This window comes from Rana temporaria, chromosome 7 (genome assembly GCF_905171775.1).
Source record: "Rana temporaria chromosome 7, aRanTem1.1, whole genome shotgun sequence".
NCBI lineage: Eukaryota > Metazoa > Chordata > Amphibia > Anura > Ranidae > Rana > Rana temporaria.
In genome coordinates this window covers 181,205,444-181,226,842 of record NC_053495.1, presented here as the reverse complement: position 1 = coordinate 181,226,842, position 21,399 = coordinate 181,205,444, and the positions used below count along the sequence as shown (strand labels likewise).

Genomic DNA, 21,399 nt, shown 5'->3' with positions numbered 1-21,399 from the left:
GCGGCGTAGCACTACAGGCGTTAAAACGCCTAGATGTGAATGGGGGCTTAGATCCGACAGGCGTACGCCTTAGTACGCCGTCGGATCTAAGATGCAATTTTTCGGCGGCCGCTGGGTGGCGTTCACGTCGTAATCCGCGTCGAGTATGCAAATTAGCTATTTCCGACGATCCACGAACGTACGAGCGGCCGTCGCATTCTTTTACGCCGTTTGCGTTCGGCTTTTTCCGGCGTATAGTTAAAGCTGCCATCTGGTGGCGTACTCAATGTTAAGTATGGCCGTCGTTCCCGCGTCCAATTTTGAAAATTTTACGTCGTTTGCGCAAGTCGACCGTGAATGGACGCCATTTACATTCACGTCAAAACCAATGACGTCCTTGCGACGTCATTTAGCGCAATGCACGTCGGGAAATTTTAGGGACGGCGCATGCGCAGTTCATTCGGCGCGGGGACGCGCTTCATTTAAATGAAACACGCCCCCTACCCGGCGCATTTGAATTCCGCGCCCTTACGCCGCAAGAGATACACGCTTACGGCGTGAATTCGTTGTGGATTTAAAATAAAGCCAAGTAAGTTACGGCGGCGTAGTGTATCTTAGATACGCTGCGCAGATGCAGCATAACCTTCTCTACTCATATAATTCAATTAAAATTTAAAAATGGCGTGATTCGCTTAGGATGGAGGTCAAAAGTTGGTCTGAAGTCAACTGCAGATCAAATGCATATGTAAAACATTAGATGGGTTGTAAAGGTTTGTTTTTTATTTTCTAAATTGGTTCCTTTAAGCTAGTGCATTGTTGGTTCACTTACCCTTTCCTTCAATTTCCCTTCTAAATGTTTTTTTTCCTTTGTCTGAATTTCTCACTTCCTGTTCCTCCTCAAGAGCTTGCCCGCATCATCCAAGCCATTCTGTCTGGGGGTTAATCAGCGTATTGCCCCCTCCCTTGGGACCACATCCCTGCAGGGAGACGCAGAGTCAGGACGCCCTCTATGTTGCAGATAGAGAAAGGAGCTGTGTGTTAGTGGGCATCCTGACTCTCCTGTAGTCCAAGGGAGAAGGCGAGCACGACACTCCACACCAGGGAGAAAGCCTTGCCTTACTGTATGGAGTTACTGTATGGAGTTACAGACAGAAGAACAGGAAGTGAGGATTTCTCAGAAGAAATAAGGACATTTAACCACTTTAGCCCCGGGCCTGTTTTTCAGATTCGGTGTTTACGAGACTAAAACATTTTTTTTTGCTAGAAAATTACTTAAAACCCCCAAACATTATATATTTTGTTTTCTAACACCCTAGAGAATAAAATGGCAGTCATTGCAATACTTTTTGTCACACCGTATTTGCGCAGCGGTCTTACAAGCGCACTTTTTTTGGAAAAAAATCACTTTTTTAAATAAAAAATAAGACAACAATAAATGTGGCCCAATTTTTTTATATATTGTGAAAGATAATGTTACGCCGAGTAAAATGATACCCAACATGTCACGCTTAAAAATTGCGCCCGCTCGTGGCATGGCGTCAAACTTTTACCCATAAAAATCTCGATAGGCGACGTTTAAAAAATTCTACAGGTTGCATTTTTTGAGTTACAGAGTAGGCCTAAGGCTAAAATTATTGCTCTCGCTCTAACGATCGCGGCGATACCTCACTTGTGTGGTTTGAACACCGTTTTCATATGCGGGCGCTACTCGCGTATACGTTCGCTTCTACGCGCGAGCTCGACGGGGCGCTTTAAAAAAAATTGGTTTTGTGTTTTCGCATTTATTTTTATTTATTTTACAATTTTTAACACTGAAATAAAAAAAAAAATGATCACTTTTATTCCTATTACAAGGAATGTAAACATCCCTTGTAATAGAAAAAAGCATGACAGGTCCTCTTAAATATGAGATCTGGGGTCAAAAAGACCTCAGATCTCATATTTAGGCTTAAATGCAAAAAAAAAAAAAAAAAATGTTGCTTTAAGACGCTGGGCGGGACTGACGTTTTGACGTCACTTCCGCCCAGCAAAGCTATGGGGACGGGTGAAGGAGATTTTTCCTTCAGCCTCGTCCCCAGTCACCAGCCGAACGGTCCCGATCGACCTCCGCCGCTACGGTAAGCGGCGGAGGGCGCGGGAGAGCGGCGGGAGGGGGGGGCCCCCTCTTCCGCCACCGATAACGGCGATCTCGCGGCGGAGACCGCCGTTATCGTGTACCGGACCGCCCACTGAAGAGATGAATATCTCGATTGTGGCAGCAGCTGCTGCCGTTACCGAGATATTCATCTTTAAAGTGATAACGTATAATGACGGTGGGCGGTCGGTAACTAGTTAAAAGCAAAATGGAAGGATGAGGTAAGTGAAGGAGGATTGCACTAAGGTAAAGGAAGCTATTTAGGGGGAAAAAAAAAGTGTACCTTTACAACCCCTTTAAGACCAATATAAGAATATGACCAGGAAGATGAAAAAGCAGGGTTAGCCAAGGAGGTCATGGACCTCCTCCAGCCCTAAAGGAGAACCTCGTCTATGGGACAGCACTGAAATTAATTGAAGGGTCAACACTGGAGGACAAACACTGAGCTACATCTGTCAAAACCTCCATCAGCAGATGTTAGTACAGTGCCTCTTTAAGAGCTGTCCATGAGCAAAAGTCCTGAAGTCTAAAGAGATTACAGAATTTTGAGAAGGCGACATTTTATTTCTTGAAATACATGTTTCTTTGAATCGGGCATATCAAACTAAAACAGTGGGCCACAATGTGGGTGGGTGGGGGTAATAATCTTATAGTGGGCCACATAATGTCTGAGGGCTTTGCCAAGCTACCAAAGGACAAAAAAAGTGTGTGTGTGTGTGTGTGTGTGTGTGTGTGGGGGGGGGGGGGAGAATTTTGGCACATTGGTACTTTATATTATGGCAACAATTGCAAATCTTCATCCCAGGAGAAAGGGGTCTTAAAGCGTTCTTTACCCCAACATTTCATATTCCTGCTGTACCATGTACTTGTATAAGAAAGTATCTTTTCTCTTTGTATCACTTCCTTTGTGTAAAATCCCTGGTCTTCCTGCCAGTTCCTCTGCTTTCCTTTTAAAAAATTGACCACGTTAAGCAGGAGAACACAACGTGGTCAGGATTCTAGCTATGCTGGGAACCCAGCCTGCTGTCCTCCAATGATGGGATTTGTCCTAACCCCCGCCCCCCCTGCACAGCCTTTCACTGGAAAGCTCAGTGTACTGCCTTTTCTCCTCCCCCCAGCTCTTCTACAGCTGAGAACAATGTATCATGATCACTAAAAAAAAAGGTTTACCTTTAATTTCCATTTTAAAACTGAATATCTTGCCTTACATAGTGTTTTTTTTACAAAATCACTTTAAAGTAGAACCTTGGGGAAATTAAAACTAACCTTTCATTGGATCTCCCCAAATAATTGTACTGCTGGTTGACTGCTGATTTCACAATAATGCAATTTAGAGCTGCACGATTCTGGCCAAAATGAGAATCACGATTTTTTTTGCTTAGAATGAAGATCGCGATTCTCACGGCGTAAAATCTTTTACATTTATACAAAAAAAAAAAAATGGGCCAACTTTACTGGCTAGTTTTTTTTTAAATTCATTAAAGTAATTTTTTCCCAAAAAATTGCATTTAAAAAGACTGCTGCACAAATACAGTGCAACATAAAATATTGCAACAACCGCTAGGGTCTCTACTAAAAAAATGATATAATGTTTGGGGGTTCTAAGTAATTTTCTAGCAAAAAAAATAATGATTTTAACTTGAAAAGAGCTGTCAGAAAAAGGTTTGATGTTTAAGTGGTTAAACGTTCCTAATTTACATACAGAAGTTCCTTTGATGTACAAGTCAATGTGATACAATGTTTAGACTTAACTTTTCACTGATAAAGAATGTTTTCAAAACTTGGCATATTGCCCAGACTTTGACTTTTGGCTGAGAGCAAAGAGGAAATTCTTTGCATACCAAAGTGCAGAGAGAAAATTATTTTCATGTCAAAGATCGTGAAACCCTGTGTCAAGAATCGCAACGGGAAAAAGATCGCGATAACGATTCTTGACGATTAATCGTGCAGCTCCAATGCAATTAACATTAAAAACTTAACAAATCATTTTGAATGCCATACAAGATTTCCATGCTACAATATCACATTCAATTGTAGAGTAAAAAAAAGAAAACTCCTATACCTTCTCATGGTATGGTCCTAGCACAATCCAGCCACAGAAGGTGTACCCGAGGTAGATCATTCCTGCACAGCAGCAAAATCTTAAGACTTTGGGTAAGGACGCCTGCATGGTCAATATGAGAACCTGAAGAGAAGACATATTGAAGAAATTAAGCATGCACTGCAGTAACATGTGATGACCTAATAATTTGTCACCAAAGTCTATCAGTATCTAGACAAGACACACTCACGTTATATTTTTGGAAGTAGCCCAGATACCGAATAACGCCAACCCAAACCAACAAGGTGGACGATCCGAGGAGCAGGCTGCACACATCATAGGAGGTCAAGTTCTAGGAAGGAACAAGAGCTTGTGAGAGACACCAGGGAAAAAAGTAAATACCCATGTAGCCCAAAATGCCAAAACATTTGTATTAGTCAGGGCCGATCCTAGGCAGGGTGCTTTGCACCCAGGCACCTGCAGAGGTGGGGGCCCCGAAGTGGCAGAGTTCTCCCCTCCCTCCTTCTCTTCTTGTTTGTGTCCATCCAAACTAGTGTTCTGAGCATAGGTGTGTGTCCATCCAGAACCGATGCGTGTCTGAACGTCTCCTGTACCAGGTCTGCAGTCTCTGACCGTCTCTCTTGTACCAGGTCTGCAGTCTCTGACCGTCTCTCCTGTACCGGGTCTGCAGTCTCTGACCGTCTCTCCTGTACCGGGTCTGCAGTCTCTGACCGTCTCTCCTGTACCGGGTCTGCAGTCTCTGACCGTCTCTCCTGTACCGGGTCTGCAGTCTCTGACCGTCTCTCCTGTACCGGGTCTGCAGTCTCTGACCGTCTCTCCTGTACCAGGTCTGCAGTCTCTGACCGTCTCCTGTATCATGTCTGTAGTATGACTGGGGGCTCTTTCTAACAGACTCTCTAACAGAAGCCCTCTCTGTGTCCATCAGAGAGGGCCCCCCCTCCAGGTCCCAATAACGTACTCCACTTCTCTTCCTGTATTTTGTTTATTGTTAACAGATCATGTAAGGATCCCAGGGTAACAAAGACTTTGTGGGGGAGCATCTCTGTGGTTAAGTCATTGCCATAGAAACATCTGTAAAGGGGAAGAGTTAGTAAAATGACCACGCCCATGTGGGGGCGCCAGAAATATTTTTGCACCTGTGACCCTAGGATCGACCCCGAGTCAACCCCCAGCATTGCAGGACAACCTCACCCCAAAACTGACATCCATATCTCTTCTAGCTCTTTATACATTTATATATTCATGTGTTGAGGTCTTGTCACCAAAACTCTAATTAGCTGCTCTACTGGTCATTAGAAAGTTAACCAATAGCATCATACCCTCACTGAAACATTCTTTATTGCATTAAAAAAAAAAAAATCCAGCTGCCATGGCGCTGGAGATGGAAACCCAATAATGCAGAAGAAAAAAAAAAACTTTCCCCACAGAGATCTTTGACAGATATAAAAGTATAGTGGGCAGGGTGGCCAAGATAGTATTCATGCTGTCACATTTAATGCAGCTCTGTAATCTTCAATACATCAGGATATGTATTTAGTAAATGTAAGCTGTATACCTACCTGAATTGACCCAGAAACAGCAGTCTCTTGCAGCCCTTGTATTTCAGAGCTCAGAATGGGACAGCGAGAATCAGCACAAAGTTCTGCTGCAGTGCTTATAAGGGACATGCCGACAAGGAGAGAGCAAAGTTACAGATGAGCCCTTTTTTCACTGTTGAGAGGTTGAGAGTTCTTTGACGGGCAGGTTGCGGCACCATTAATTGATAAGGTGTCAGAATGATTGAAGCGCATATTTCTGTTGCATTGCAATAGTTCAACTCACCATAGTGCAGAATCAGGGGAGCCCTAAGCTTGTCACTTGCCCACTATTACCTGCCACTAGATGCAGCATGCCACTTGCCACCAGGGCTGCTGTTAGAAATCACGGGGCCCCGTACAGCCTACCTGACAGGGCCCCAACAAAATATATCAAAACAATATTTTCACAAACAAATACACTGAAATCCTTATTAGCAGACACAAACATAACAGAGAACCTGTGTGAATTAGCCATTTTTAAAAATCTTTAAACTTTTTTTTTTTATATAATTTTTTAAAGAATGTTAAAACGTATTAAAATGTATTTTATTTTACAATTTGTTAATTTTTTTACGAGACAGGTAAGCCAGCAGTGCCGTGGGGGGCAGCACAGTGACAGGGGGCACAGAGGGGGATCAGAAGCAGGCACAACAGGGAGGGGGATCGGTGCAGGGGAAGCAATTATGTAATTGCCCCTCCATCCGACCACAATGATTCCCTCTGCTGTCCGGGCCCCTCTGTTTGCCTGGGCCCCCTACAGGAGGGCTGGTGGTCCCCCCCTATCAGCGGCCCTGCTTGCCACCATTACCTGCCTCTAGATATTAGTACACCACTTGCCACCATTACCTGCCATTAGATGCAGCGTAACACTTGCCACCATTGTTTGCCACCAGATGCAGCTTCCCACTGTAGCCTGCCACCACAGCCACCAGCAGATGCAGCGTGCCACTTTTTAGGAATCTAAGGCCGTTTCAAATCCGTTTTCTGACAGCAGTGAAAGAACTTACTGGCACATGTGCATTGAATATTACCAGGATTCCAACCAATGAGATGCGAGAAGGCGGACCCAGCAGCAGTGATGCAAGGCAGTCAGTGGGAGGCGATGATGTAATTTCTGTGCTCGGCTCCTTCAGTGCAGCCTGTGCGGCCCGGCTGCATAGAGGACACGTTCCGTCACCGGTCCATGGCCCAGGGGTTGGGGACCCCTGGTCAAGAGAATGCACAGGACCTGTATGTGTTCCTTATCTGCAATATTGGTGCTATATAAAAATCTTTATCGTTGCCTTCTCAGAAGATATATACTAGTCTTTGATGGAGTCCTTTAAATTCCTATCACCTGCTGCCTCCCAACTTAAATTTCATATGAAGCCGACGGGGGTAGGGGAGGGGGCACTAAGTGCTAGAAGAAGTACTCCAGTTATAATAAAAAATTAGCTCAAGGGACTGGGCTTCTGGCTAAAATGCTCTGATTTTCATTCCGGAATTTATCTTCAACTTCTGCTAATGCCTGCTTGAATTCCCCATTTGCAATATACATCAGTGATGGGAAAACCATCTTATTCTGAGTTACAGACAATCCCAAAAGTGATGTCAACCAGTTAAAGTGTATGTAAATCCCAACAATGAACTTCTCCAATTTGGTTTCTTTTGGTCTGTTAATATAAAGTTGAATGTGTTGTATCTGTTTGATCAAGCGCAAAAAACAAAACAAAAAAATACTGATCCCGCTAGAATTATGGTCAGCTGAACCTCCTGTGTTCGCTGTTACATCCTTCCCAGCTATCTCTGAGGACTACAGAACTTCCCCCTTTATTCGATTGTAGCAAGGTGTCACTTTGCAATGTGGCCGATAGACTACAGTTTGTAATAAAAAGGAACTCCGCTCCCTCCGGTGGTCAATTGTTATACTGCCACCACTTGTTCTGTTTTATTTCATCACAACAATGGATTATGGAACTTGGAGTACAGGGAGATAGAGACTCTATTGCCTTGGGTGTTGGACAGACTACGATACCCAAGGTGCATTGCTTCATGCACGGCCTTCTGGGAGAAACTACTTAAAAAGGAAGGGGAGGCCTGCATCGGCCTCTTGGGATGGCGACTTCTAGCAATCAGGAAGCCTGTGCTGAGGCCTGTTTCAAGAAGCCTAGGCCTCAGATGCCTGGGCCTACAGTCGTCAGCGCGGGTCGCCTATCCTGAAGGGGGATCCTTGACACAGCGTTTGGCCTACGTTCCACGGCAACCAGGGTCGCCTGTCCACCAGCACTTTGTGACAGCTGCGCGGAGGACCAGAGACTACCAGTTGCGGGGGGGCCAAGAACCGGGACACTGCAGACGGAGCATAGCGGAGAGGCGAAGCCTCGTTGGGTGAGAAGGGCACCTGCCCAACAATATAACAACAACAACTGTTTCGCAGGAAGGTAGATCGTATAGACTCACCATGGTTGTTTGGAGGTTAACACGCCACGTGCAGGGATACATTGCACCCGGCAGTGACTGTGCATTAAAGGAATTGTGTCGCCAACACACCATATTTACTTTTGAGTGTTTGTTTCCATTTTCTTTACACCTATTGGATTACAAAATTGTTAACGTACACAAACTAATGCTAGCGAAGACTTCAGTTAACCACAAGGAATGATTACAGGATTCAGTCTGACTAACTGAGCTATCGAAGTTGGACACGTGTCCAAGATTATTTTATACTCATTTGTACAGTATTGTTGGGTGAGGCCGATCGAAGTTGTTGGGCGGAGGGGCGGCCAATCGAAGTTGTTGAGCAGGGGGGGGGGGGGGGGCGGACAATCGAAGTTGTGGACCGGGGGGGTGATCCAAGCTGTTGAGCGGGGGGGGGGGGGGGAACGTTCCGAATTGTTGAGCGGGGGGGGGGCGGACGATCACGGTGGGGGGGACGATGATCGCGGGTGAGCGGGGGGGGGGGGGGTTGCCGTGGATGGATGTGATGTTCTTGCCACTCACCACTGCACAGCCTGTCAGTTCTCCTCGCATGTCTCCCGTCAGAACTTTTTCTTCTCCTTCATGTGCGGAAAAGTTAACCCCTTCGCGGGACTGCGGGAGGATGCAGTCTGTGCGTGAAGTTCCTGCAGAATCCGGGCGGGTTGGGAGGTATGGAGAGGCTCTCCAGTGCTGGTAGTATTGTATTGGGGAGGCCCCACCACTGCGTTGTTTCACAGGTCTGTATTGTTGGTCTGTGTTATTTAAACCGCTTAACCTTTATTATTGGCACTTGCAGGGCCCTGTAAGGAGTCAACTTAATCTGCATTTTGTGTGGAACCTGATCTATTACCGTTTGAACAGGTGGTCAGCACAAGGTAATAACATTCAATTGCATTTTTATCACCGTTTGATATCATTGTGGTTCCCAACTGCCAGTGGGTTCCACAATTATTGTGTAGTCCAGTTGTGCCAAGTGAGAGTTCGAGCCAAACTTCTGGCGTTGAGAGGCAGAGCATAGACCCAAAATCTAAAACCAGCAGCTCCTACGGGGGTAGTGCTACAAGATATTGAGGATAGGAAAGAGGTGTTTTTAGTTCTGTCCTACAGCAACATGTTTACTGTAGATACTATAGTGAGCGAGTCATGCTTTTCTGACAGGATGGACCGGAAGTGTTACTGGCAGGATCACAAGATGAAAATGGAGACAAGTTAAAACAAATGCAGCTACCATACCCAAGAACTGTTAAGCTGCAATATATAATTAATAACAATTAAAATAGATTGGGGGAGTTCTTAGAAGCTTCTACACGTATACATTAGTGTGTCTCCATTGGAGAAATACACATGAGAGAGTAAGCGCTAGCACCAGCAGCAGTGGAAATGCAGCTAAAACAAATAAAAACAGGTGAGCTCATGGGAGCCAATTAAAACTTTAGACTTTTGATATAGTCCTTTGGAGCTCGTAATAAAACACTTGCAGGCAGCCTAGTGAAGATTGGAAGCGAATCTGAAGGCAGAAGAGGAAAACACAATGGCGCCACTCTAAGTGTAATAAGTAGTGTAGCATTTATTGGATAAAAACAGCAGCAAGCTTACTCACAAGCGTTGGTGAGATTAGGCATGTATCACCAAAGAAACGTCCCCGGCTGTCGCTGTATGCGGCTGTGTTGTGAAGCGGTTGGCGGCGGTGGATACCGTCGCTTCCTATGTCTCTGACACACTGGGAGCCGAGCTGTGACTTCCATTCCGGGTGGACGCTGGGTCAGATGTACAAACACATCTAAAGTAACGTGTATATATTTTTATCTCCTTATTGCCCCTTCCCCCACACGTTCTGCACATAAGTTTTACATATTGTTTTGCCCTTACATGCATTTGTTCATTGTTAGTTTTTATACAATTGTATATTTGTTTGCTTTGTAATTTGCCATATTGCTGTATTTGTAATTTGTGCGACCCCCCTCACGCTAACAGTGAGGACTTTAGGACCCAGGAGCACTGGTGCTTATACTACAAAAGCCCAGAGCAAACATGGCCCCCCCGTCAGGCTTGAGAAAGGAGCGCATGCTCTGCAAACGCGTAGCCTACTGGCTCCCCCACATCACCCGGAAGTATTGCCATCAATCTGACCCAGCGTCCACCCAGAATTGACGTCACAGCTCGGCTCCCAGTGTGTCAGAGACAGAGGAAGCGACAGCATCCACCGCCGCCAACCGCTTCACAACACAGCCGCATACAGTGACAACCGGGGACGTTTCTTTGGTGATACATGCCTAATCTCACCAACGCTTGTGAGTAAGTTTGCTGCTGTTTTTATCCAATAAATGCTACTTATTACACTTAGAGTGGCGCTATTGTGTTTTCCTCTTCTCCATTGGAGAAATGGCTGACTTCCTCTCTAAATGAAAAAGAATGACAGGGAACAGGAAGTGATCGCTGCTCTCTCCAATTTTCTCAACAACAGAACCAAAAAGCATTTTTGATCAGCTGATTGTGCCCTGTCTTCATATCCCAATGACCCCCTCTTTCTCTCCAATATCCTCTTTCTGTAATATCTTTTACTAGTGTTATACAGATGGAGGAAGTGAGAGAAGAATATATATCCAATGAGGTCACCAACAGCCATAGGCGTGTTCAGCATATGGCATTAGGGTGTGCACCTCAAAAAAAAAAAATATGTGGACGGCGTCAGTAGGGCAGCGGACGGCGTCAGTAGGGCAGCGGACGGCGTCAGTAGGGCAAAAATAATTTTTTACAATTACATTTATTTTCTTATTTAGTCTTTTACACATTTTTAGGGGGCTTTATTAAAAATTTAGGGGTCTAAACAGGGGGAATCTGTGCAACACAGTGTGATAACGGTGTGCCCAGGTACACCCTGTGCGCACGCCTATGCTAACAGAAATAAAAACCATCAAAAAACTTCCAACCCCTTCACAGTCTATAGAAAAGTTCTAAAGCATTTTGGCTGGAGTTGGGCAGGTGGAGCCCCTGAGGGTACTAGATATGCCCAATCAATTTTACAGTTACACCTGATTTTAGACAAATATCAATGCAGAGACCAATCTAGACCTACCTTGGCTTTGATCTCCATCTTCATTACTGATCCAATGATTGTCATCAGATCGCTGATGATGACCATGACATACCAGCCATTGATAAATTCCAGCCGGTCAGCTGAACATACGCGTCTGTTATATTTATGCAGGAAAAAACGCACAAATCTCTGCAACAAAAAGCAAAGTACAGGTTGAAAAAAAATTAGGACTTGCTGCCCTCTAGTGTAGAAAGTTGTATCTGCCATTCTGACAATTCGGCAAGTACAAAAAGGATCACTAAAAAAAATGTATCTTCATCATCATAATAATAATAATAATAATAATACAGTATTTATATAGCGCCGACAATCTGCAAATCCCCCCCCCCCCCCCCCCCATAGCCAAAACAGAAAGTGAGAGGAAATCTGGCTAAAGCAAGAAAGTCTCAGCATGTCACAACGGTCACTAAACTTGGTGTCCCCATTTGAGGATTTGAAGCATGGATTTTATGTAATTAAAACTGCAATCAAGAGTATTTTACAGCTTGACTGTACAGATTTCAGCCCTACTTAGATTCTTCCTCTCCATTTGTCCTGGAAGAACCAGCCCTTTCCCGCTGTGATTGGACACAGCGGGAGCCAAATCAGCGGAACCGATGTCCGCTGGGACCCACCGATCGTTCCCGACAAGGCAGATCGTCATCCTGTTAGTAGGGAAGACAGAGATCCTGCGTTTCTGCCAAGCAGGAACACGGATCTTTGTCTTCCCACAGCTAAAGCACCCCCCCCCCACACACACACACATACACACACACACACAGTTAGTAAGCACTCCCAGAGAACACATACAACCCTTCGATCACCCCCGATGTTAACCCCTCCCCTGCCAGTGTCATTAGTACAGCAACAGTGTATATTTTTTTAGCACTGATCACTGTATTGGTGTCACTGGTTCCCAAAAAAAGTGTCACTTCGTGTTTGATGTGTCAGCCACAGTCCTGCTATAAGTCGCTAATATTACTATAAAAAAAGTAAATAAAAAAAAATCCCCAAAAATATGCCATAGTTTTAGACGCAACAACTTTTGCACAAACCAAACATACGCTTTTTTGAATTTGTTTTTATCAAAAATATGTAGCAGGATACATATTGTCCTAAATTTATGAAGAAATTCGATTTTATGTAATTTTTTTATTGGATGCGTTTTATAGCAGAAGATAAAGTTACTTTTTTTTCCCCAAAATTGCCGGACTTTTTTTGTTTAAAAATAAAAACCGCAGAGGTTATCAAATATAAACAAAAGAAAGCTCTATTTGTGTGTGTGTGGGGGGAGGACATCAATTTTATTTGGGTACATCGGACAACCGTGCAATTGCCAGTTAAAGTGACGCAGTTCCGTTTTGCAAAAAATTACCTGGTCTATAAAAAGAAATAAATTATTATAAAAAAAAAAAAAAATAATAATTATAAAAAATAGAGGGGGTTGCCATCCGGGGCAATTTGCCATCTGGGAATGAATAAAATAAAATATAGGGGTCCGGAGACCCCCATGGCCCCAGATGACAACCCCCCCCCTTTTTTTTTTTTTTTTAATAAAAACAAGGGGGGTTGTCATCCGGGGCCCTGGGGATCTCCGGACCCCTAAAAAAAATAAAAAAAAAAATAAATAAAAATTGTCCCTTTAATAGAAAATAAAATAAAAATATATATTAAAATATATATATATTTTTTATAAAAAATAAATAAAAAAAGGGGGGGTTGCCATCCGGGGTCCTGGGGGCCTCTGGCCCCTGGGGACCTCCAACAAAAAAAAAAATGGCCCCTTAATAAAAAATAAAATAAAAATATATAAAAAAAAATGTTTTCTTTAATTAAAAAAAAAAAAAAAAAGGGGGGTTGCCATCTGGGTGGCCTCCTGGCCCCTGGGGACCTCCGGAGCCCTAAAAAACAAAAGGGGGTTGGCATCCGGGCCCCTTACAGGTGTACTGCCTGTACCCCCCCCCCCCCCAAAGGCGGCCCTGGGGGGAGGTAAGTGGTTAAGGGAATACTGCATCTTTAATGCCACAAAATTGAAACTATGGAGCAATTCAGAAGATTTGAAAAGTGCAGCCAAAATAATTCTCATTCATTGATCAAAAACTTTGGTCCTGAAACCATCGCATCAGCCTGACGGTCAGGATTTTTGGGAAGAGCCTTTTAAATCAAGGCAGGAATATTAGAACTCAGGCTAATCACAGAAAAAAAGATCACAGAGTAAAAACTTTATGGGGTTGATTTACTAAAACTGTAGGAGTGCAAAATCTGTTTAAGCTCTGCATAGAAACCATTTATTTATTTTTCGGCCCAAAGTGTAATTGAACAAGCTGAAGTTAGAAGCCAATTGGCTACTATGCACAGCTTCATCATATTTTGCACTCCCCTATGACTCAGAATTTATTAGTACTTACTCTTTGTAGTTTTATAGCCAGGACAATGGAACGCGTACACAGAATAAGAGATGTCAAGCAGGTCAGGATAACAAAACCATCGAACACCAGGATGTAGTGAGTGTTCTTCTGAGCTGCAAGAGACTCAAAATGAAGATCTGTATTCCACAATATATGCAAAAACAAGTTGATAAGAAAAATAATAAAAATGTACCTTCGTCCAATTACTAGATGGAGAATTTGGACGTTGTGGAGGCAATATGGACTTTTATGGTACGTTAAGTCAATACTGTACCATGAAAAATCGGAAATTGAAAAATTCGGAAATACGAAATTTTCAGAAGTCCGAAAATTCGGAAATAAAAAGTTCGCCAATACGAAAATTCGGAATTAACGAATTTCTGAATTTTTGTTAAAAAACAAATTAGAAACTAAACGAATTGCATATGTCTACTTGTAACAGAACACAGTTATTTCATGACCCTACTCACTGGAACCAGATATATGCCAGTCCTTGCATTCCTGAATAGTAGCATCGCTGTCAAAGAAGATCTTCACCTTTCCACTATGAGCCTGGTTATCAAACGTTATCTATAAATAAAAAGAGAAGAATGGTAAAAAATAAAAAAATAAAAATCTGGTCACAATACATATGTACATTCAGAGCACCAAGTTAGTTAATCATCTGCAAAAGTGGTTTTCTGCTCTACAGCCATGGCCAAAAAAGTTTTGAGAATGACACAAATAAGAATTTTCACAAAGTCCTCGGTCTCAGTTTTTATTATGGCAATTTGCATATACTCCACAATGTTATGAAGAGTGATCAAATGAATTGCAATTAATTGCAAAGTCCCTCTTTGCCATGAAAATGTGGCGCCTCGCGGGGCGGCGGACCGCCTAGAAGGTGGCGCCTCTCACCCCCCCACTGAAAAACGTACGTGTGACGTTGGGGGCTGATTTGCGGCAGCGTCCATATAGACCTCCTCCCGCTTTGGAATTGGGCATTTGGGGCGCCCCACATACATGTCACTGTGTGGACTCCTGTCCCCTTTACTTTGCCTCACATCAGGCAACTCCCTCATGACCTAGGAGACCAATATTGGTTGTGTCTCGTTCCTTTACTTTTGGTGTTGGTTTCTGTGCTGTGGACACCCTTTCCACCATCCTCTCACACACAGCTTTATTCCATTCACTACTGTTAGTATAATGTAATGATGATGTACTATCATATTATATTTCTCTTTCACATATTTTCACACAGATTATTTTTGGCTCAATATCCCCACGTCACACACCCAAGCCCTGTAGGCCCGTACTCTGTGGGAGTGGTCTTTTTTGGCTGCCGCCGCGGGATCGGCCGCCACTGCTCCCATCCAGGACAATCCTTGGATGGCTCGCGACTGTCGGCACTATGCCTCCATTGCATAGACCCATGTAAGTCACCATCCTGGTGGAGTGCCTGCACTTTACCAGTTCTGTTGTCGATATGGACATCCATATGGCATACAAATATATATCCCCATAATCTTGCATTTCTAATTTCAGATACATGAACGTGCTTGCTCCTGAGGATTGGTCCAATAGCCATGAAACGCATAGAGCCAACATACACCGCGTTCTCTCAATCAACCCCTTGAGTCCATAAAGCTTTACATTTTTATATACTCTGATTCATGAGGCCATGGCCTAATAGGCTCAGCTTATAATAATTGTGTGTGCATATATGATTAACTTTGAATTATGAAAATTATCTTGTGATTTCTATACTTAGCCGTGTTAGTATCATGACCAATTGTTGTTCATACTTGATATTAAGATCATGTTTGTATATTGTTTTATATGAATTAAATTATGTGAATTAACCGATTACATTCATCAATGCTTTTTTCATCACGTGCTTCGCTCAAAGTCCCAACCTTTTTGGTCTTTGTTTTGTTTCTACATATTGCCAGGGATGGAGGCACCAGGTCACCAGGTCATGGCCTCATTTAAAGTCCCAATTTTCCCCTCCCCCCCAATATATTCTTGGGTGCACAGTGGCTTTGAGGAAAAAAACAAAAAACAAAACAGGAAATCAAACCCCTTTCCGCCCTCTTCAAATTCTAGGGATAAAGGTTGTGTTGGTCGTATTTTACTTAGAAAACCATCTGAATGCATAATTCTACTAGGATGCTCAAACCTTTAAATACCAGAGCATACAACCATTTTATATACACAGCAAAGCACCAAGTAAGGGTATATTTATATTAGACCAAATGGGTTCCAAGCCAAATTACACTCAAGACTTGCCTTGTTGTGAAACATGTAGCAATCTGGCAGCTCACGGACCTGTATGGTTTGAAGGTCAATGCCATTCAGCCTGAAGGAGATGTCCACTTTAATAAGTCTGCAATAAAAATAAATTATAGACTTTATACGACCGATATAAAAGCGATTCGATATGAAGAGGCAAAAGATTTATTACCTGTAGAACTCTATGCTGAAGAAGGACGAATTGGCCCGCAGCAGGTCATAGGCGTGGTTGGTCATTAGCATTTCCTGCGATATGTGTAGACATTCTAAAAAAAATCACAGAGGATCATCAGAACACAGACAGGTGCACACACAATGTACAAAGGGGGAGACAGCCTGCACTTGGCAGGTACACAGCGTGTATTGTTGTAGCATTTGAACTTGGCTTTAGCCAGGTTATAGGACTGGAAGTGGTTATGGCCTTGTTCACTCAGCTTCTCCAGCTCGGAAAAATTCAATAAACAAATCTGTGGACGTGTGAGATGTCAATTATGGTATTAAGCAAGGAAAATCTTGAGATTTCCCCATACCCAGCCAATTTGTTATTGGTAAGAGACCATAGTAGTTCACAGGGGTTTGGGTGCCAAGAGGGTTACATAAAATGGTTTGGCTGCCAATTATGAGTGATAGGTCATATGGTAAACAGCTTCCTTGCATACAACAAAAATGATATAAATATAGCTCTGAAATGTAGCACACTCTTCTGTTAAGTGGCCTTCAATGAACTTGAATTATACCCCCCCCCCCTTACCACCACCACCACAAGATAGCGTTCTGGGTTCTTCTACAATAGTATATGTATGAATGTTTGTTTGTAGGTGCTTCAAAGGTTAGGCTGCAGTAAACAATGGATTGCATCAGCATTAAAGAAAAACCAAGCATCTTGGAGTTGTGCCAGTTTTACTGAACCATAGCAGTGCTCCAGGAGATCTACATGGCCATGAATAAGCACTAAGTGTGAAACGCGTCGGCTGTTTTTGATTTCTGCTGTGTTTTTGCGGTGTTTGCTCATGTTCCTTCAATAAGAGAGTACAAGAGTTCTTTGGTGTGCGGCCGTCCATCCGTCCTTTGCTACTTTCCATTGCCTAGTGCATTGCCAGCACCCACATCCACCTGGACTTATCCACAATTGCACTTGGGATTTCCCTGGAGCGGTGAACCCCACCTCGCTCCAGGAGATCTACAGCCAATTTTTTTTCTAGATTTGGGTTTGAATGTGGGTCTCCATTTGGGCAAGTCCTTCTCACCATTTGCCCTGTTAGACATTTTCAATGGATAAGAAAGTAAGAAAGAATAGTAAATAGTACAGTTGTCACTGGAACTTGAAAAGAGATAATATCTTCCTTTGAGGACACCTGTTCCGACTGTCAAGGTGGGATGTCCCTTAGTACAGGAAGATTTCCACTACTTATTTTATATTTAAGGACAGAAGTGCCAAGAACGGTCACCAATGGTGACATATAGCAATTAAGCATGAGCTCCGGCGTGTTCGTACACTCTACGTGCAGAGCCCGCCAGGAAGTCGGCCCCGCGCTGCTCTAATCACAGGCAGCGAGACATTTCCCGATCTCTACAGCCGAGCATTGGGACAATGTCTCTCTGCCTGTGATTAGCGCAGGGCTGTGCCAACTTCCTGGCGGGCTCTGCACGTGGACTGTGCGAATACACCACCTTAATAGCAATGAAAACAGAGATGCTCAAATACATCCCCATTCCATCCAAAATAGTTTTTTTTTTTTATTGCTGGAGTGGGAAGGCATATGGACGCCAGTAAACCAACATATAATACCTGTCTCCACAGTGGGGTCTATATAGAAGGTGTCATTGGAAGGATGTATGGACCCTTTGCGATAATGCTGCTTACAGATCTTCAGCCCTTTCCTCTTTTCATTATTGTCATAGCTGACCGTACCAAGTGAAAGATTGTCTATGCGACGGTACTGTAAAAAAAAAAAAAAGCAAACAGACAGGGATCAAAGACCAAACCCTAACAAACTCATTCATTCTCATTTTTAAAATTCAACTTTGTACAAGAAAATTAAATAAATAAGAAGGACTTAAACTTGGTCCCACACAAAACTGATAAATCATTTGGAGTAGGTTTTCACAGGATAGCAAATATGCAGCCAGATAGCAGACAAATAACCAGAATATACCTTTACTGCTACAAAATACCAGCACAGTTCCCTGAAAAATTCCAAATTCTGGGTGCAGGCATACCCACCTGTAGCTCCCACCCCAAATTATGGGGCGCCATTTCAAATTTAAGGGATGTCTGGGTCAATACCTAGACCCAGACCTGTCTAATACAAATTTGCCTCTGTTCTGGCTGTGGTACTATCTGGTAGTTTTCCCTTGTTGCCTGCAGGTGGCGTTACCATCTTGGGCTTATGTTGGAACGCAGGTGTACCATGGTGTGTTGGGTGTTCCTTCTCGGGAGTGGGAGTGGTGACTCCGCTGTGCGTGCTGGAGAGGGGTATTTAAGGGGCAGACACCATTTTTCAGGGTCCTTAGCCTCGTGGCCTTCCTGGCGTGAGGTGCGTGTGAACCCAACTCCGGGGCCACGTTGACCCGGGGTCACTTCACTTTCAAGTAGGCCCAGCTATGCTGACTGAGGCCTACAATTCTAAAAAGGGGATCCCAAGCTGTCTGTCCACAAGGGAGGAAGCCAACTTAATAAAGGAGACCAGGGGAGGAGCTGCACTGGAGGAGAACGGCAAGATGCTGATGTCTCAGGTGAGGCCTGGTGACTTGATTAGGGAGGGATCCACTACATTGAAAGCCCTGCAGTTCGCAGGTTTTGTTTGAAGGCTCTTCTACTGCACGGCTGGAGGTTCTGGACTTTGAAATCCTGTGGCAGAGGATTCCTGGACGCATCAAAGAGGTCTGTGGCAGAGACCAAGTTCATCCAAAAGGTCTGTGGCAGAGACCAAGTTCATTCCACGACAGTCTGTGGCAGAGAACGTCTAGACATTGGTTTGTGCATCATCCCTGCTGCTGGGCCATGTGAGGGGACTATCCGGGTGAGCAATACCCACTCAATAGTTGAGAGTGGAGACTGATTGACTGTTTTTGAGCATTCTGTACCACGTGCCTGAACCTTTCCCATCCCTTCTACTTTCTCTTGTTGAAGTTATCCTGCAGTGAAAATAAAACCAAACTGTTGAAGATTTTACATCTGTCTTGACATTGCATTTACTATGGACCTTCCTACCCCAACAACGAAGCTTAAAGCGGAGGGGTTCACCCTAAAAAAAAAATTTTTTTTGTCTACCATGCCATCCAGCATACTAGCGTTAGCAACAGTATGCCTTTATTTTTTATGCTGTACTTACAGTTTAATCCATTAGTTAAGTTTCAGACTCCCGCGGGGAGTAGGCGTTCCTATGAAGAGGGGAACATGATTGACGGCCGGCTATGGCGCTTCCCGAAAATAGCCAAAATAGGACTTGGCTCTTCACAGCGCCTGCGCAGTCAGCTCCTAGTCTGTGCGCAGGCGCCGTATAGCGCCGTGAAGAGCCCGATTCCTACTCTGTCTATTTTCGGGAAGCGTGACGCGCCATAGCCGGCAATCCTGTTCCCCTCTTCATAGGTACGCCTACTCCCCGCGGGAGTCAGAAACGAAACTAATGGATTAAACTGAGTACAGCGCAAAAAAAATAAGTAAAGGCATACTTTAGCTGACGCTAGTATGCTGGATGGCATGGTAGAAAGTTGTTTTTTAGGGTAAACCTCCTCTTTAAGAGGGAATGTGCAAACCCAAAATTCAACCAGCAGCTTCTCCGGGGGAAGTGCTACACACCCTTCAATGAATTGCTTGGCATCAGCAAAACATGACTGAGCAGAAACTTGTGGGAGGCAGGAGGAGAGGACTATGCAAAAATACACTTTCAAAAAGTTCCAGTAAAGGTACATTCTAGTTTATTGAACAATTTTTTTATAATGCTTCAATGATCATTTCTTCTTTATTTTTAATCGCCTTTATAGATTTGTACTCAGAACTTTGTTCTAAATAAAAGACTTACATATTTTACAAAATGTATTATCCAATAAGATAATATAACCCCTTTGCCACACCAACTACAGTATATGCATATCATGGGCCAGATCCACAGCCCCGCAGCGCAACGTAACTTAACAGATTTAAGTTACACTGCCGCAAATTTCCTAAGTTAGGTATCGATCCACAACACACTTACCTGGAAATTTGCGGCGGTGTAACTCAAATCCGTCCGGCGCAAGGCGTTCCTAATCTAATGGGGCGAGTCCCATTTAAATTAGGCGCGCTCCCGCGCCGGACGTACTGCGCATGCTTGTGACGCAAATTTCCCCAACGTGCTTTGCGTGACGTGACGTCATTTTTTGATTGGCGCGTAGCGTATTTCCGTATTCCAGTACGGCTTACGCAATCGACGTAAAACTAACGTAGCGGCGACGTATCGAACGCGAAAAAGCTTTGAGGATCGACGCAACTCCTCATTAGCATACCCGACGCGTAATTTCGACGATGAATGCCCCCAGCGGCGGTCGCGGTACTGCATCTTAAGATCCGGCAGTGTAAAACTATTACACCTGCCGGATCTTCTGTCTATCTCTTGGAAACGGATTCTGTGGATCAGTTCCAAAGATAGAAACAGGGATACGACGGCGGAACAGCAGATCCGCCTGCGTATCTCTTTTGAGGATCTGGCCCTATATTCTTACAATCCAAACAAAAAAAAATAATGTATATTTTAATGTTGTCTTCTTGTAACCCTGATCAAGAAAACACTTTGAACCCTGAGTCACGTTTGCTTTATTAAATGCAACAGCTTGACGTTAAATATGTCTGGTACTATCCTCCTTCCACACCAGTGTACCACAGACACGTGCTATGCTACCGGCCAATACTTCATGGAGAGCAGCCCAAAATAGAAATCTTTTTCTAGACCAGACCTACAATTTCATTGGAATTATTAGAACAAAATGATCCAGCACCTTTGATGCAATGCGTGACTGAGGTCTGCTGCTTCTTCTGGATGAGGTCTGGTGTGTCTACTAAGGGATAGGATGATTAGCAATAGAAGTAAAGCTGCCCATACACCAGTAGAAGTTTGTTATAAAATTTTCAGGGACATTAAAATTCCATTTCTAATCAGTAGTGGGATCAAATCGAAAATCATTTTCAAACCTAGTGGTGTGAAAATGAAAGAGCAGCATGGAAAATTATTCCTGGAGGCCGGGTTCACACCTATGCAAATTGAACGCGCGTTTCTCCGCATTCAATTCGTAAAGCAGGAGAATGTGATCGGCTCTCTATGGAGCCGCGTCACATATCTCCGCAGCGGGTCTGGTGCGGTGTGTCGGAAAAAACGTGTGCTTTTTTGGTGCGTTTCAGGTTCGATTTTAGCCCAAAATTCGGGCTGAAATCTGACCTGAACCGGTGAACCAGTACG

General features: G+C 43.8%; 1 protein-coding gene across 3 annotated transcripts in view; it reads right to left on the bottom strand.

Moving 5' to 3' along the window:
* MCOLN2 (mucolipin TRP cation channel 2) overlaps positions 1-21,399 on the bottom strand; it is a 64,381-nt gene that overhangs the window by 9,718 nt on the left and 33,264 nt on the right. For all 3 annotated transcript variants that reach the window (XM_040360570.1, XM_040360573.1, XM_040360572.1), the window contains exons 4-11: positions 17,754-17,904; positions 16,137-16,230; positions 15,962-16,058; positions 14,164-14,263; positions 13,694-13,806; positions 11,286-11,435; positions 4,405-4,506; positions 4,176-4,298 (exon numbers count right to left, since the gene is read on the bottom strand). In XM_040360570.1, the coding sequence (XP_040216504.1) occupies positions 4,176-4,298; positions 4,405-4,506; positions 11,286-11,435; positions 13,694-13,806; positions 14,164-14,263; positions 15,962-16,058; positions 16,137-16,230; positions 17,754-17,904 (930 nt within the window). The remainder of the gene's footprint in view (positions 1-4,175; positions 4,299-4,404; positions 4,507-11,285; positions 11,436-13,693; positions 13,807-14,163; positions 14,264-15,961; positions 16,059-16,136; positions 16,231-17,753; positions 17,905-21,399) is intronic.